General features: G+C 36.3%; 1 protein-coding gene across 2 annotated transcripts in view; it reads left to right on the top strand.

Moving 5' to 3' along the window:
* CDH18 (cadherin 18) overlaps positions 1 to 15,989 on the top strand; it is a 660,513-nt gene that overhangs the window by 603,480 nt on the left and 41,044 nt on the right. For both annotated transcript variants that reach the window (XM_081951851.1, XM_081951852.1), the window contains exon 11: positions 2,230 to 2,363. In XM_081951851.1, coding sequence (XP_081807977.1) covers positions 2,230 to 2,363 — 134 coding nt within the window. The remainder of the gene's footprint in view (positions 1 to 2,229; positions 2,364 to 15,989) is intronic.

Below are 15,989 nucleotides of genomic sequence, written 5' to 3'. Positions count from 1 at the left end.
TGGGACTATAAATGGGCCAGGACAGCTAATTGGAACAGGTGGGTCTTGAGTTTCTGTCGGAAGGAGCGGAGGTCGGTAGTGGTTCTGAATGTCCAAAACCCTCCCCTTCATGAGGGCAGTCCAATCAAATGCTGTTCTGATGTTTTGGGAAGCTGCTGCCTCAGGCACCACTGTAAATTCATTTCCCAGGAAGATGGTTCAACTTTGGCATCTCTGATTCCTGTTAGCACCCATATGCCCTATCTTTCATACCTCCAGCACTTTTCCCCATCCAATGTCCTCTCCCCCTTGGTTATGGCAGTTGCTAATGAGCTTCAAAGAAAATCAAGATAGGCATCTGACACGAATAACTTTTTCTTCACCCTGTTTGACCTTTATTTCTTTATAAAGATCTTTATTTCTTCAACTTTCTTAAGTTTGTAATATTCAAACTAGATATGATAGTTGCATTTAGTATCCCTCTAGCTAAGTAGAAGGATGTAGCTTTTATTTTATTTTTTACATACTAAGGGCAGTGGAGATCTCTATTCTGCTTTTTACTTCCTCTGATCTAACATGAGATCCATTTACCTATTTCTCATCATATTTTCAGATTCCAAGTTAGCATTGTTTGCTAAGTATTTTAACTATACAATCAAAACAGTTTCATTTTTAATTATTTTACCAGTATGTAAATCATACTATATGTGTGCTTTTTAAGAGCATTAATTTTTCTCCTGTACAGACCCTCACACAATATTATTAAACATGCAAGACTGTAGTATTGTATTTCAAAATCGTGTGCATCGTAATACAGTTTGTATAGTGTCTTATTTTTTATAGAAGTACTTCTTTGTGATACATCATGGCCAGTGGTGGGATTTTAAAAAATTTACTACTGGTTCTGTGGGTGTGGCTTTTTGCGTGTGGCATGGCTTTATGGGCATGGCTTGGTGGCCATGGCAGGAGAAGGATACTGTAAAATTCCCACCCCACTCCAGGGAAAGGTTACTGCAAAATCCCCATTTCCTCCTGATCAGCTGGGACTCAGGAGACATAGAAGAGATGGGGGTGGGGCCAGTCAGAGGTGGTATTTACTGGTTCTCCGAATTACTCAAAATTTCCGCTACCGGTTCTCCAGAACTTGTCAGAACCTGCTGAATACCACCTCTGATCATGGCTCTATCCATGTTCTTTATATGTAGTCTTGTATATTAAGCATGAATTCACTTATCCATCTGTAGGAAAGTATGCATACATTTAAATTAATCTGCATGAAAAATATTGTTGTGCACTACACTATATTATTATACAGATTTGTAATCCAAGTGAGAGGAAGAGCTAGAGATGAAACAGACAACAATAAGAGACAAAGCTTTAGGAAACTCTACATTTTTTATTTCCAGAATAATTTTTAGAAATTCTTCTATTTTGAGTAGATTTCAGGAACAGTATAATACATAATGGAGTAAATTAGTGGAGCAATAGAAAAATACATCTGTTATGTTCACTTAACAAAATAACTTTAATTGTCCAAGGTGGCCTCATAAAAAGTGAACAAGTGTTGGCACCTTAACTAAAATATTTATGGTATGTCTTATTTTGCTGTTTCATACACACGCTGTAATTTAGCTCATTCATTTATTTGGACTAACATATGTTAGTGCTATTTGAACCAATTAAGTATGATTAAATGGATGGTATCTCTTAGAAGATGGTAATGATAAATGGAAATGGTAAAAAATGTTTACCTGAAAGGAAACAACATCTTAGGTACAGTATACAGTATATGCATATAATATACAAACAAAACAGCACTGAAGCATTATTCCAACAGAAGCAATACTTGTCTTGATACCCAATAAAAACAGAACCAATTCTCAGCTTTAAAGCTTAATTGTAGTATTTATTGTACATAAATTCAGCCAGTCTGCATTCTTGGTAAGATACATGCAATGAAGCAACATTAGAAAAGATCTCTTCAGGGAGGCTGTTGATTCCAGAAGTGATGTGTTTATTGCTTCCATAAACTGAATGAGGCCATTGGTCAAGCTAAGCAGGAACTGTCCATCCCAATACCTTTAATCATTCAAGACTGTTGATGACCATTCAGTATAGCTACTTGCAAAAATGCTAGGATTATGTTGTGGCTCCCTCCCTGTATATAAGTGTAAACAATTAAGAAAATTGTTCACTGGTGAATGCTTAGCGCTTGTTTTTAACTTATGTTCTCATGTTGTGTGTTCCTAGATATTCCATTGATCACAATACAGAAGACAGATACTTCACTATTGATGCAAACACTGGAACCATTAAGACTGCCAAGGTCTTTGACAGAGAAGAAACCCCTTGGTACAATATCACAGTCGCTGCTTCTGAAATTGGTACGTAATAAGCCCACAGAGTTTTTAGTCCATAGGACTTGTTTTCAAGCAAATAGGTCTTCAGAAAGATATACATTGATGGAGAGGTTTGGGAGAAAATATTTAGTAATTTGGAAGAGAATACGGCATTATCCTCTTTCAGCTGCTCATAATATCTATCAATCTTTACAGCTGATTAACATGTCAAAGCTACTTTAGTTGTCTAAAATGTACAGTTGTTTTTTCTACAATGTTCAAATACTTACATAATGTTAAGCAAATACTTTGTGAGCCTTGGTTCAAACCCATGAAAGAGTACATATGAATGCTATGTTGTAATAAACTAAATTCATAATGATTTTGCTATGATTTTTTGTGTTTTTAACTGGAATGCAATTGTGTTTGAGTAAAAGGCTTTCAAAATAAATCCAGTAAGATTCCAGAGAGAAATAAAGTCCCCAGGAAAAGATGAATGGTGTACATCAAAATGTCTGTTTCCAGTAACTTTACAAAAAAAAGATATATTCAAGAATTCTGAATATCAAACAATTGCTCACATTCTATTTGGATTCTTAAATGAGCACACGTCAAATAGACACAAACTGGGAATAAAAAGATCTGGCAATCACCATATTTTGTTTAACAGTATATTTTAATGGGTTTTTTTAAAGGACATTTTGTTCGCATTGCTCAAGGCAGAATACTTTATTAGGTTGAAGTTTATTACTATCAGACCCAGACAAATAAAATCTTATTAATGTAATATCTTATCCCAAGTTTAAATCAAGTTAATTACCGAGTAATAATCTAAATCAGGATAATTGATAGGAGGAAGTAGGAGTGTTAAGCATGTTTGCCACCTTGGGTTGAATATACATGCAAACTTTGAACTTTGCCAATGATAAACTACATCTAAGGTTTTATAGAACATAATGAACAAACAGTGAATTATTCAGTGTCAAAAATAGCCAACTATTATGAATATTTTATTATTTTTATTTCTTACTATTGTGTTGCTTTATAGCAGCACTTGGAATCCCACCTGAATAGATATGATTCTTTCTTCTAAAATGACATATAGCTATCTGGTAGAACCATACACATAAGGGTTTCAGATAAAAATATTAATTTATGCATGAGGTTATACATTCGTGCAAACATCATCCTGAATTCTTGTGCAGAAAAGTGTTAGTCTTGTTTAGTAGTAGAACAGAAGAGACCCAGGTTTAGTTAATAGATGAGATTCCTAGCTTATCTCCAATCTAGACACTAATCACACTCAACCAGCTTTACTTTTGTAAGAAGACTGTATTGAAAACCAATGGATTCTTTTGATCAGATTATGATCAGATTATGGCTTAGTTAATGTACCATACTAAATAATAGCTTGGCTAGCTATTAAATAAAGTATAAATGGTTAGGATCACATAATGCAGCAAACAATCTACTACATTTAAAAAGTAACAAGTAACATTCTGCAGTACAATAATATCACTAGACTCTTGAGTTTTTCAATAGAATAACACAATTCTCCTCCTACTATGACTTTAATAAAAGGCCCATTTTTCAACCTTTCTTAATGACAGTTTTATAAATATCCAGATATTCAACCCATTTTACATATCCTCCTTTACATATAGCAGGAAGCTATATACATATATTTGTGAATGATGCCTTTGATAGAAAGGTGGGTGAAGTTTGCCTCAAGTCATAATGTCACAAGAATGCATTATCTAGTTGTTTCCTTTAAATTGAGATGTTTAATATGCAGTTAAGAGGCTGAATATGTTTTTTTTCTTAATGAAACAGTCAGCTCTCAGTCTGCATAAGCATCTGTGTCTTGAGTGAGCACACCAATCCCAGAGACCAATAAATGCAGTCAGTAAAATTATACAGATACTGATTGCAAGTTACAATTCAATTCCTGTATTCATTTCTGGCACAAATTGTTCAGAGACATCCATCAAAAACTATACAGATTTCTCATTGGGGTTAAACACGAAGGCATCTACCTCTTTATTAGGGCTTCTAAGTATATGCTTTATTGCTACCCTAGTTTAAGGAGGTGCAGACTCAAATTATTGTAGATTAGAAAGAGACCGATCATAGAAAATTCACCTAGAGTGACAAAGTTATTAGACATTGCTCACTAATCTTCATAAATCAAGTTTCCATTTTTATATAATTTGGTACTACTTCAATGATAGTTTGCCACTGGAGGGCCACAGGAATACCAATTTGTCCTTAAGGGACCTGTGGTTCCCACCTGATCTTCCAATGTTCATCCATGCATTGTTCAGATGAGCACAACATCACTCTTTAAAACACTTACTTTTGATTACTTAGAGATTACTCAAATAAGAAAAAAATAATGATCATGCTTAGTATACTGAAATTCCTACCCCATTATTCAAGTAGTATAAGTAATTGCCCCAAGTGCAGGTGTGAGAGGACAGGACAGCCAATCAGGACACCTGTTGATATTAGAATTGATTGAAAGAAAGCTGGTGTAAATTGGGTGGAGGGGAACTTGAAATCTAAGAGGCAACGCAAATGATGGGACTCTTCTGTTTTTGCTGGCAGATGTTTGGTCTGTATTATTTTCTTGTAAGGCTAGTCTTCTTTCCAGATCCTACTTCCAGGATCTGATTGATTCTAGTCTACTAGCTCTAGATTCTTCTTCAGGATTGAATCTCCCACCCAGGGAGCCATATAACTTAAGACCACAAGAAGTGTATTGATGATTCCATGGTCTCTAGCCAGTGTGTCAATGTGTACTATTATTTGGTATTCTCTTATGATTTGTTTGTGCTCTCCAAGTTCTTAGTATTTCTGTGTATATACATATATAATGTTAGAAGGAATACTAAATGGCATGTTGAACTATTTTTAAACTTGTTTAAGAAATTTTTCCATACCCTCTGAAACTGGTTGAATTCCCAGATGATCATTTTTCTATCATTCATTCCAACAAATAATATTGAATCATGTATCCATGCATTAATCCAAAGGGTGCTTCTTCTAGAAAAAGGAGGGCAATACATGTATTCCTTACAGCTCTCATGATAATATTAAAGGTAATGGTGGTAACAGCAACTTCTCTGCTGTTTCTTTCTGTGCTAAAATGGGATATTACATATGTCTATTGTCCAATGACAGGGTGGAAGCTACCCTAAAACAATGAGATACTGAGCTGTAAAATGAAAAATCAGGCGGTGAAACTAATGGCAGCTGAGGAGAGAAGGGTGTTCTGGAAAAGCACTCAATTGTTTAAAATGATGTATGCAACTGTTATCTAGATACAACCACAGCAAGCCAAGAATTGTCAAAATGATGCAAGTTCCATTCCTTGTTATTTGTATTCTTTATAATCATAGAAATATGAGATGGATGAATTTCATACCATTACATCATTGAGTGCATTTCTTCTTACTTCTCCTTCCCGTGCCTTGCACATACACCTTAGTTATTCAGTAAAATTTGGCAAATTTTTAAATATGCATTATATCCAAAACTGTGGACATATATATTACAATATAGCAGTTTCTGTAATGATTTTGAACATATCTTCAAATTCTGCAGATCTCAGTGATATTAGATAACAGTGATAATGCAAAAGAAAAATAAGTCAATTAATAAATATATTTCAATTGGAATTGGTCAGTAAAGAAGTGTGTACTTTGAACTAGATTCTGCATCCCATTTTCTTTTTTTATATATATAAATTTTTTATTGGTTTTTAAACATTTATAGGAGAGGGTAGGTGGATATACAAAAAAAAATGGCAGCTATGTCATGCTAAAGATAGAAATCTCTCCAAATCTCACAACTTTTCAAAGAAAAAAAAGATAAAAGATAAGCAGAAGCATCTTGTTATACATTGTATCAACCATATGTTCAATAATCTCTTTTGTCACTTTCTAGTATATCAACAATTACAATAATATTTCAAATACATTTATTTTTGTAACCTGTGTCTTTTCAATATTGCTTCCTCCCCCTGTCCCCTGGCGGAACCACAGCCCCTCCCTCCCTCATATCTTGTGTACTGTCACCTTTTTCACTACCTCTTATGATTTCATCCTCTAGGAGGGCACTATGTTTTTTCATGAAGGTCTCTGCCTCCACAACTGTATTGATTCTAATTCTGTTTCCCTCCCAGAAGATCAACATTCCTTCTGGCAATAACCATCTAAACCAAACTCCTTTGTTATATAATTTCTTCGATAAGGAGGAATACTTCCTTCTCTTATCTCTTATTTTTTTCAGAATTTGTTTAAGAATGGCAATTTCTTTATCTTTACATTTTAGTGGCCCCCCTCTTTGGGTCCCTAAAACCTCATCCCTCGTGGTCTTCCTAAGAAATTTAACGTGTACTTCCCTTGGAACATTATGTGTTCTGACATATTTTGAATTGATCCTGTAAATCAGGTCCATATCCCACCGCAACTGTTCTTTATCTCTCTTAATATATTCTGCTAAGATTGTACACATAGTATCCTTAAGATCTTCATCTTCTGTCTCTGGTAGGTTCTGGAATCTGAGAAAAAGGGAAATTCTTTCAAGTTCCATCTTTACCATGAAATTTTCCAATTCTCTATTCCCCTTGTGAATTGCCTTCACCTCTTCCCTCAACCCAACCGCACCCTCCTCCAGCACACCAATTCTCTGTTTATTTTCTGTTGTTTGCTGCTGTACATCTCTGAGCTGTTCTTTAAAATCTGCCACCTCTTTTTTCAATTCATCTTGTCCCTTCATAAGAGCCTGGCACATTTGGGTAACAGATAAGTCCTTTGAACTCTCTCCAGTCCCTTCTTGTTCTAAAAATGATGAAATTTTTGTCTGTTGAGTCATTGGGCTGGATGTAGAGGAAGTGGGCACTGAGGCTGCCTTGCCAGGAGGTGGTTTTGTTAAGTTCAGAGATGAATGGCGTCTGTGGAATGCGTAGCTGGGTGAGACCGTGGAGGCAGACAAGCCCAGAAGTGAAAGTTAATCCTCAATCACAGTTCCAAGCCAAAAGAAGAAAATCAAATAATCCAAATCCAGAAAGACCACAAACAGGAGGGGTTCCAGGAGACCTTCGTGGGGGGGGGGGATAGAAATAGTATAAAGCCAGAAATTTCTTCAAAGGTAGTTTCAAAAGGCTAGTTTCATTTATTAGAGCAAAGAAGAAGAAGACGGAAGTGGTCCAAATGCCGCTTTACCCGAGGGGGGTGAACAAAAACCTCCTCCAATCTTGCAACTTCAAATAGATTGAATCCACAACTCGCAAAAAGCTGTTGCTCATCAATTAAATGGTGTTAAAAGAGATTGGAGCAAACTTCTCACCTCCGGCACTTCTGCTGCAACTTCTAATTGATTATTTCCTTCTGGAATCCATTCGGCGAAGGCACACAGCTGTGCTATGCACCCCCCACACCTCCCAGCTCCTGAGGCAAAGCTGGAACACCCCCCCCCACGACTACCGCCGATTCTGGGGACTCCAGCAAGCCGCCCTATGGCAGGTGGTCCCTCCAAGACCACCTGTGCTCCTAAAAGGAGCCCACCGGGGAGACGAGCAGCAGACGGCAACATACATCACCTTTGGGGACCGGAAGTGATCTCAGCATCCCATTTTCTGTATGCCTATGTAACAAGGGTGGGTTCCTGCCAGTTCTAACCTCTTTTATAGAAGAGGTTCCACAAATCTACAGTGCTGTTCCCTCCCCCCGCCTGTCCGCACATCATCAAGATGAAAAGTGAGAGGAGAAATTCTGGGAGTTGAAGTCCATAAGTCTTAAAGCTGTCAAGTTTGAACACCCCTGGTGTTTTTTTTCTAAAGGGTTAGGGGTGCAAGGGTCTTGTAACTTGACAGCTTTAAGACTTGCGTGCTTCAAATGGCAGAGTTTCTGAGCCAACATTTTGGTTGCTAAGCAAGAGCGTTGTTAAGTGAGTTTCACCACATTTTACAAGTTGGCCACACTCACCCAGTCATATGACTGCCAAGCCACTCCCATTCAGTCACATGGCTGGCAAGCCACTCCCACCTGGTCACATGGCCAGCAAGTCACTCCCTCAAAGCTGGCCACACCTACAAAGAGGTTCTAAAAATTTTTGAAACCCACCACTGCTATGTAACTATGTAGACAATTTAAATAGAATTGTAAAGTGTATTCCTTCTTGTATCTGGTTACATAGACAATCTAAGCTTGTCCTATTTCAATTTTTGAGAAGTACTAACATTCTTGTTTGCCCTTTCTGATGTATCACTGATATGCCATATAACAGAGGGGTCAAACTCGATTTCATTGAGTGCCACATCAGGGTTGTGTTTGACTTCAAGTTGTGTACGGCCAGGGGGCATTGCCAGCTTGATGTCACTTGTGTCAAGGGGGCCCTGTGGTTGCCCAAACACTCTGCCAGCAAAAATGGACTTCCGAGCTCCATTTACAGCTGTGACTGATTCCTGCAATCCTCTGCCATTGACAACGAAGCATAGGAGAGACGCACATGTCCCTCCTGAGCTCTGTTTTTGCTGGCAGAGGCATGGCAGACAGATCCTTTGTTGTTTCAAGGGTAGCTGTGTGGGTCAGATTGGCCCCCTGCCAAATAAGGACCATATGTAAAAACTATGTTCAAAGCAGAGGGTGATAACTTATTTGTGTGTGTGTCAAATTACTACATCGGATGGTTCCTCTACCTTCTAGTTACTATAAAACATGCCACTTCAGCGTTAAGCCCCAACTGAGACATTAAATCTGTTTGAGCTTGCTGCAATGGAAATAGAAAACCAAAATTGGTACATAAAGAGATTGTAGCACATATTCAGGTTTCAGAAATTAAACTTTAATATTCAACTTTGATGTTTAATATTTAAAGGGTAAAAATACACATTGCCACAGAAACATATTTAGCTTGTGGCTTAACTCAATTTTATTTATTTATTTATTTATTTATTTATTTATTTATTTATTTATTTATTTATTTATTTATATATCCCACCTTTATTATTTTTATTAATAACTCAAAGTGGCAAACACTTTGTATATTCCTAGAGTATTTATATAAATATTAAATATTAATATTAACAAACCTTGTGCTTCTAAATAGTGACTTCCTGGGAACTAATCAGAGGTGGGTTTCCTCCCAGTTCTGTCCAGTAGGCCAGAAGAGGTAGTGAAAATCTTGTGTACCAGACCAGACCAGTAGTAATGGTGGCTTGGCCATGCCCCCAAATCTCCATCAGAAGCTTTTTTTTTTTTAAAGCCCCTTTTCTCTGCCAGTTCAGGCAGGGGAAAAGAGGTTTTAAAAATTAAAAGAGGGGGGAGAGGAAGGAAGAAAGGGAAGGGAGAAATAAAAAGAAAGAAAGAGTCTCACTTTTTAACTGGGATTCATCAAAGTAGAAAAAAAATGCTATTGCTTTAAATTGAAATTAAGCAAGCCTGGCTGTGGAAGTCTGAGAGTTGAAGTTCACAAGTCTTAAAGTTGGCAAGGTTGCTTTGCTGGCTGTGGAATTCTGGGAGTTGAAGTCCACAAGTCTTAATGCTGCAAACTTTAAATTGAAACCTGCTTTAAATTGAAAAAAGGAAGTTTGCAAAGTGACATATAGCAGTTTGTTTCTGGGTCAACTGAACAACAAACTGGATAAAAGGTAGGATTCTTATATGGTTCTATGTTTTTGAAGTTTTGGCGTTTGTGCAATATGGGCTTTGTGTTTTTAAAAGGGTTTGGATCATTTCCTGCTTGTGAATGGAGCCAAACTTTCTATAGACTCATTATCTCATTATCTGTCTGGCAAGCATGTGGAATGAGCTTTTCTGGGAATAATATTTTATTGCGGGGGGGGGGGGAGGTTGCTTCCCACAGAGGAAGGGAGAAAGAAAGAAAGAAAGAAAGAAAGAAAGAAAGAAAGAAAGAAAGAAAGAAAGAAAGAGAGAGAGAAAGAAAGAAAAAACAGCACAGCAATTTAGGTTAGAAGGTTACTCAGAGGTCATCTTGTCCAACCCCCGGCTGCAGCAGGAAACCTTACATTGTCTGGATTATTTTGGTGCCTCTAACAGAGAGAAATATTGCCAGAAAGGAGAAGGAGTTTGCTAGGACAAGGCTGCCATGCAGAGGAAGGCAGAGATAGTCCTTGACTTATGACTACAATTGAGCCAAAGTTTTGGTTACTAAGCAAGAGTGTTGTTAAGTGAGCTTCACCACATTTTACCCAATCCATGACATCTCCTGGTGAGTGACACCAAGTTGGCCATGCCCACCCAGTCACATGATGCTAAGCCACACCCACAAAATAAGCCACACCCACAAAATAGGTTGTAAAATTTTTTGAAATCCACCACTGGAAGTAGTGGCAAACTGAAGACAGTTCTGTGGTCATCAGAGCTGGTGACCATGTCAGACAAGAAGCTGACAAATGGATTAGCTTCTCAGAATTCCTTTCTCAAAAAAGAAGACTCAGGATGATTTATATGTGATCTATAAAAGCTTCCCACTAGGTGACTGTAAAACAACAGTTCCTAAAGGATTTACAATTGTAAGTGCTGGAGAATTGCTGTCTTGTCCAGCTCCAGTTGGAGCCTTCAAGCAGACACTGGACTCCATACTTCATTCCTGAAAATTACTGATTAAAAGATTCTTATTTTGGAATAAACATCAAAATAGAGATTAGCAGATCAATTTTGGAAAGTTATAAACTGATTAAAGAGCCAGTTAGAGTTGAAGTATCACTTTGAAATTAATTACAAAAATCCTTCCTGTGGGGTGCCTGAATTTTATTAAAAATATGAAATATTTTAAATTAATTATATAAAAAAATCTTCCTATGGGAAAATGTTGTTGATTGGAGGAAAATATGATAAGAGGGGATTTTGAAGTTTGGACTCTAGAGGAACCAGAAAGAACTAAACATTATAATTAAAGGAGAAAAGTTGGGGGAGAAACTGTAGAAGACTTTGAGAATATTTGGAAAATGCATACAGGTGTTTCTCTCAAGATTGCCTGGTACTATTAAAATGACATTTAAAGACATTTTGGTAGAGGAACAGATCTTGCTGGACAAAACTGAATCTGAAGGTGATTTGAATAAAAATAACAGGCTAGAAAAACTATATGAAACAAGATATGACACTTGATTTACAAATAAAACCAGCTAATGTCTTAATAATTAAAAATACTAAATTGGATTAATCAAGGTTAAAATCTGTATGCTGTTATTTGTGGTAATTTTGCTGACCCAGAGCAAATGATGAAGCTTTATATACATTTATAGATAAAAGATGAGATATGAGAGGAAGGGATTTTTTTTCTTGTAGAATCAGAGTACTGGTAAGTTAGTGAAATTGTTTGTATTTGTTTTGATGAAGAGGGAAGTAATTTTTTCTATGTATGTTTTCATTATTATATTTTTATTTTTGCGCTTTTTAATTTTTCTTTTTACTTTTGATTTTTTTTCTTAGTTTGCATTATTTTTATATTTTTATTTGTAAAAGCTAGCAAATTAATAGTGAATTGCTTGTAGCTTATAAAAGCTAAAAAATATTTTTTTTTAAAAAAAACCTTGTGCTTCCATTTTCAATTTGCTGCAAGTTACAATGTATAAGTCCACACAAATTGTTTTTAGTATTGTTGTATGCCATCCGGAGTCAGTTGTTTGTGAGATGAGCATCTATATAAATTTGACTAATAAAATTGCTTTTAAACTTGAATATTGCTTGAGGTCAGCACACATAATCTGGTATTTTCTCAATTTTTTGAACTGCACTTTCCATCCATTCTGGCCAATGGTGTCAGTGTTATAGTTCAGAAGGTCATTGCATTGCCTGATCTTGTTTTATGGAAGCAAATAACTTCAAATTGTGATTTCTAATCCTGGCTAGTTTTCTTCAACAGCAATTAATAGGGCTCTGCATAACTGTTAACAATTTGGAAGAGGTATTTCTATCCCAGAATAAACACAGAACCTCTGCTATTTAAAGAATGCACATCTTCTTTCAAGCAAAACTGGGAGCTGGAAAGTAGATGTGTATTCTGTAATACATAGCAAAGAGAGTTGGATAGTGCAAAACATGTCTTAAAAATTGTTTTCAAAGCATGCATAGCTATAACAATCAAGTCACTAAACTAGGTCAAGTAACTATCTTTGTGTTGTTTCAGTATTTATTTCAGTTTGTTATTAACAAAACCCATTTTATTTAAATGATGAGGAGTTTCATTTTAATGAAAACGTTACTGTTAATGAAGACACTTAACCCTGGATCCCTTTTATCCGGGCGAGTGATTATGTATTTTCATCTTTAAAAAATTAACAGACAGAAAGACTTGTGCTCTTTCATGGATACTGCACCGATCAGTTCTGATAAAATGTCTACAATTGTCTAACAGTATTCAAAATTAGAAGCAGAAGGTGTTTTTTTCCTCCACATCTCACATATATATAACAGACATGCAAAATGTGTGTGGGAATCAACAGAAGGCAAGATCGTGGTTATGGCAGTATGATTGAAACTCTATCCCTTTGCATTTTCTTGTCATGTTGACACACATTAAAAAACAGAAAAATGAACAGAGCTTGAGACATTTCAGTTATTAGTTCTTTAAGATATGTAATTGGTCTTTTAATGGCCAGGCAAATACAATTAAGGAAAAAGAAAAGCAAATGGAAGTTGTTTTCACAGTATGAGCATTGGAGTGGGACCACTAAAGCTAACACTATTATGGTGACAGAAAAGAATGGTTGCCATAGTTCAGAAACGTTTAGAGAATTGTTGAGAAAACAAACTCTTGTGACCAATCTTGTAAAGGTAAGTATATATAAACTTGAATAGAAGGCCACTAGGAATTTTTAGGGCTGTAAGCTAAACTAGGAAATTATTAATTTAAAATCATTAGTATCATGGCCAAAAATCCCTATAGATGTGTGTCTATGAAAATATCAGGTATCAAACTCAATTTGAAGGAGTTTTCCCCCCTCTTTATCATTATATAGGAAGTTGAAACATTTTTCTTTAAGTGTCTTCAACCTTTAGATGTCTATGTATCAGCTAGGATAAAATAGTGGCAGTCATACTGGCATATTTCTGCATTTGATGCAGTTCAGGAAGAGGATTGGTTAAATTGTATCTGATATCTGCAGAGGCTATTAAATAATCAGCTTTTAAAATAAGACAGGAAGTTCTCCAGCTAGACAGACATGGGGGATGTGAGCTCTGAAGAGCCTCACATGAACCCTGTCTGACAAACGTGCTCCAGGGATCCTTTTTTGGATCAGAATCCCCCTGGAGGGGGGGGGCGAAGAAGGGCAGCATCTCATCAGACCCAGACGGAGGCAACAGGTCCCTCGAGATTTGCCTCATGAATCCGAGTGGGGGCAGCAGCCTCCACCAAAAGCTATTTGTTTGAAACAAATGTTGACAGAAAGGGAAAAAGCAGAGAAGTGACAAACCGACTCAAATATAAACTTTAAATTTGTTTTTGGATTTGAAATAGAAACCAAACATTCCGGAGAATTTACTTCATTTGAACTTCTTCCAACTAATATATCTTAAGCAACTCCAAAAAATCAAGAAAAAAACACTTCTTCTCACTGATAAATGATAACTTAACCTTGACTGCAGGAAGTTTTAATTAACCAACTTCCATAAATCAGAATATGGGAATGCAGGAGGCAAAAGAGAAACGTACCCGAATCTGGCTGTTTGCAAGTTTGTTCCAATTGATATGTTTTGAGCAGCTGTGGTCGACCGGAAATGGAAGGTGGCAGGGGAAAGAATAATAACAGAGTCAAGAACTGGGAAATGCGAGGGTTCCCCCCCCTCTTTCTTCCTTTTTCTCTTCAAAAGGTTAAGATGGCCCCGGATTCTCATCCGGTTCCACAGTAGTTGAATTAACTAAATTTAGGATGGACCAGAACCTCAAAATAAGACTTGTATAACTAACTGCAATTTGGGAACTGGACATTAAGGAAGAACAAAAAACCAAGATGGCTCCCATAGCTCTTCCCCACAGCAGCTGAAGTAGATAAATTTAAGGTGGATCAAAACTCTGAAATAAGAATTGTATAACTAACTGTAACTTTGGAACTGGATATCATGGGAATTTGAAGAACTACGTGAAATTATAAAAAATATGCTTATATCATTAAAATCATTAAAATCAAGCCTAAATAGAATTCTGAACCCCGAGAAGCAGATATCTAAAGAAGAAGGGGGGCAAGACAATGAAGGGGTAGAAATAGAGAGAACTAAAACTCCATTGGTATAAGGAAAACAAAAAACTCCATTGGTCTTGGCAGTGGTATAAGGAAAACTTTAAAAAGGGGAGGATGACAGAGGGAAGAAAGGAGGTAGGGAGGGGGAGAAGAGAGGAAGAAGAAAGTGATGGATAAGGTAATATGGTTATGGAGAGCAGTGGAGCCAATAATTGTTTTTTGGGAGTTGATGGTAAGATGAATTAATGTTAATATTTAATAATATAAAACTATGTTGGTTATGTAACAGTATACATGTGGTTATGTGTTATGAAAAATAAAAAATAAAAAAAACTTTATAAAAATAAGAGTTTAAAATGAGTTGCAGAAGCTTGGTTCCATGTTTAGTTAGGATTAAATCCTGGAGAAAGATAAGAATGGATTGGACAGCCATTTGTCTGGGACAGTATAAGATCTCCAGCGGTTGGCAGGGGCTTGGATTAGAAGACCTCCAAGGTCCCTTCCAGCCCTATGATTGGATAAAAAAGCTGCAGGTAGGGGCTACATTCATATTCTTACAAAGCACCTTTCCAAAATCAAATTGAGTGTGGCATTGCCTTGAGTGAAGAATGTTATTATACACATTTGGACAATACCACAAATAAAAAGAAATCAAGAAAAGATGCAGAGGAGAAAAAAAACATTATCTTGATCTCTAAAACATGGTTAGGGAAATTGTTGGCTAAGCCAGGCTTTTCCTCGTATGGTTTTAGAAGATGGGAATTGTAACCCAGTACATCTCCGGAGGATACCAGATCTTATAGGGAAGACTACTGTATGGATTCTTTCAGAGACTTGTCAAAGATAAAGGAAACAGAGCAATTTATTTTTCAAGAGGTGATAAATCAAAGTCAGTGGTATCATTTTGTTGAAAGATTCCCTTTGTAAAGAGAGAGGGAATTGCTACCTTGTTCCTAAAATGAGTTACCTTTTATCAAAGCAATATAAATAAGGAGTCTCCCCTCAAGAATAAAAATTTCCTCTAGTTGCAATAAAATATTTTCTAACTATTTTCTAGATATCCTTATATTACAGTCTCTCACAAAAATAGCTTTAAATAACTAGAAAATAAATTTTGTAAAATGCACACAATTGCTGCATGTCCGTTTTCAAGCAGGCAAAGTGAAATTTCTGTATGAAAGAAAATTACACAAATGGTTCTCCGGTAATAGATGTATATTTTAGAAAGCAGTTTGAAATGGATTGTTTGTGTGACTATCCAGATCCTTTATTTAGATTTTTGTTTTCTTTCCAAGCACATTGCTAGACAGAAGAGCAAAAAAAAATCCTACTGATGAGGTTTAGAGGAACATATTGGAGGATAATAAATTCTTGGAGAAGAAAAATGTCAGATTACTACAGGCTTTATTAAGCTCCAACACCCTGAAATGCCAAAACATAACAACAATGACCATATTTCT

The sequence above is a fragment of the Natrix helvetica genome (genome assembly GCF_964273705.1).
Source record: "Natrix helvetica genome assembly, chromosome: 4".
NCBI classification, from domain to species: domain Eukaryota; kingdom Metazoa; phylum Chordata; class Lepidosauria; order Squamata; family Natricidae; genus Natrix; species Natrix helvetica.
This window is presented reverse-complemented; position numbering and strand designations above follow the sequence as displayed.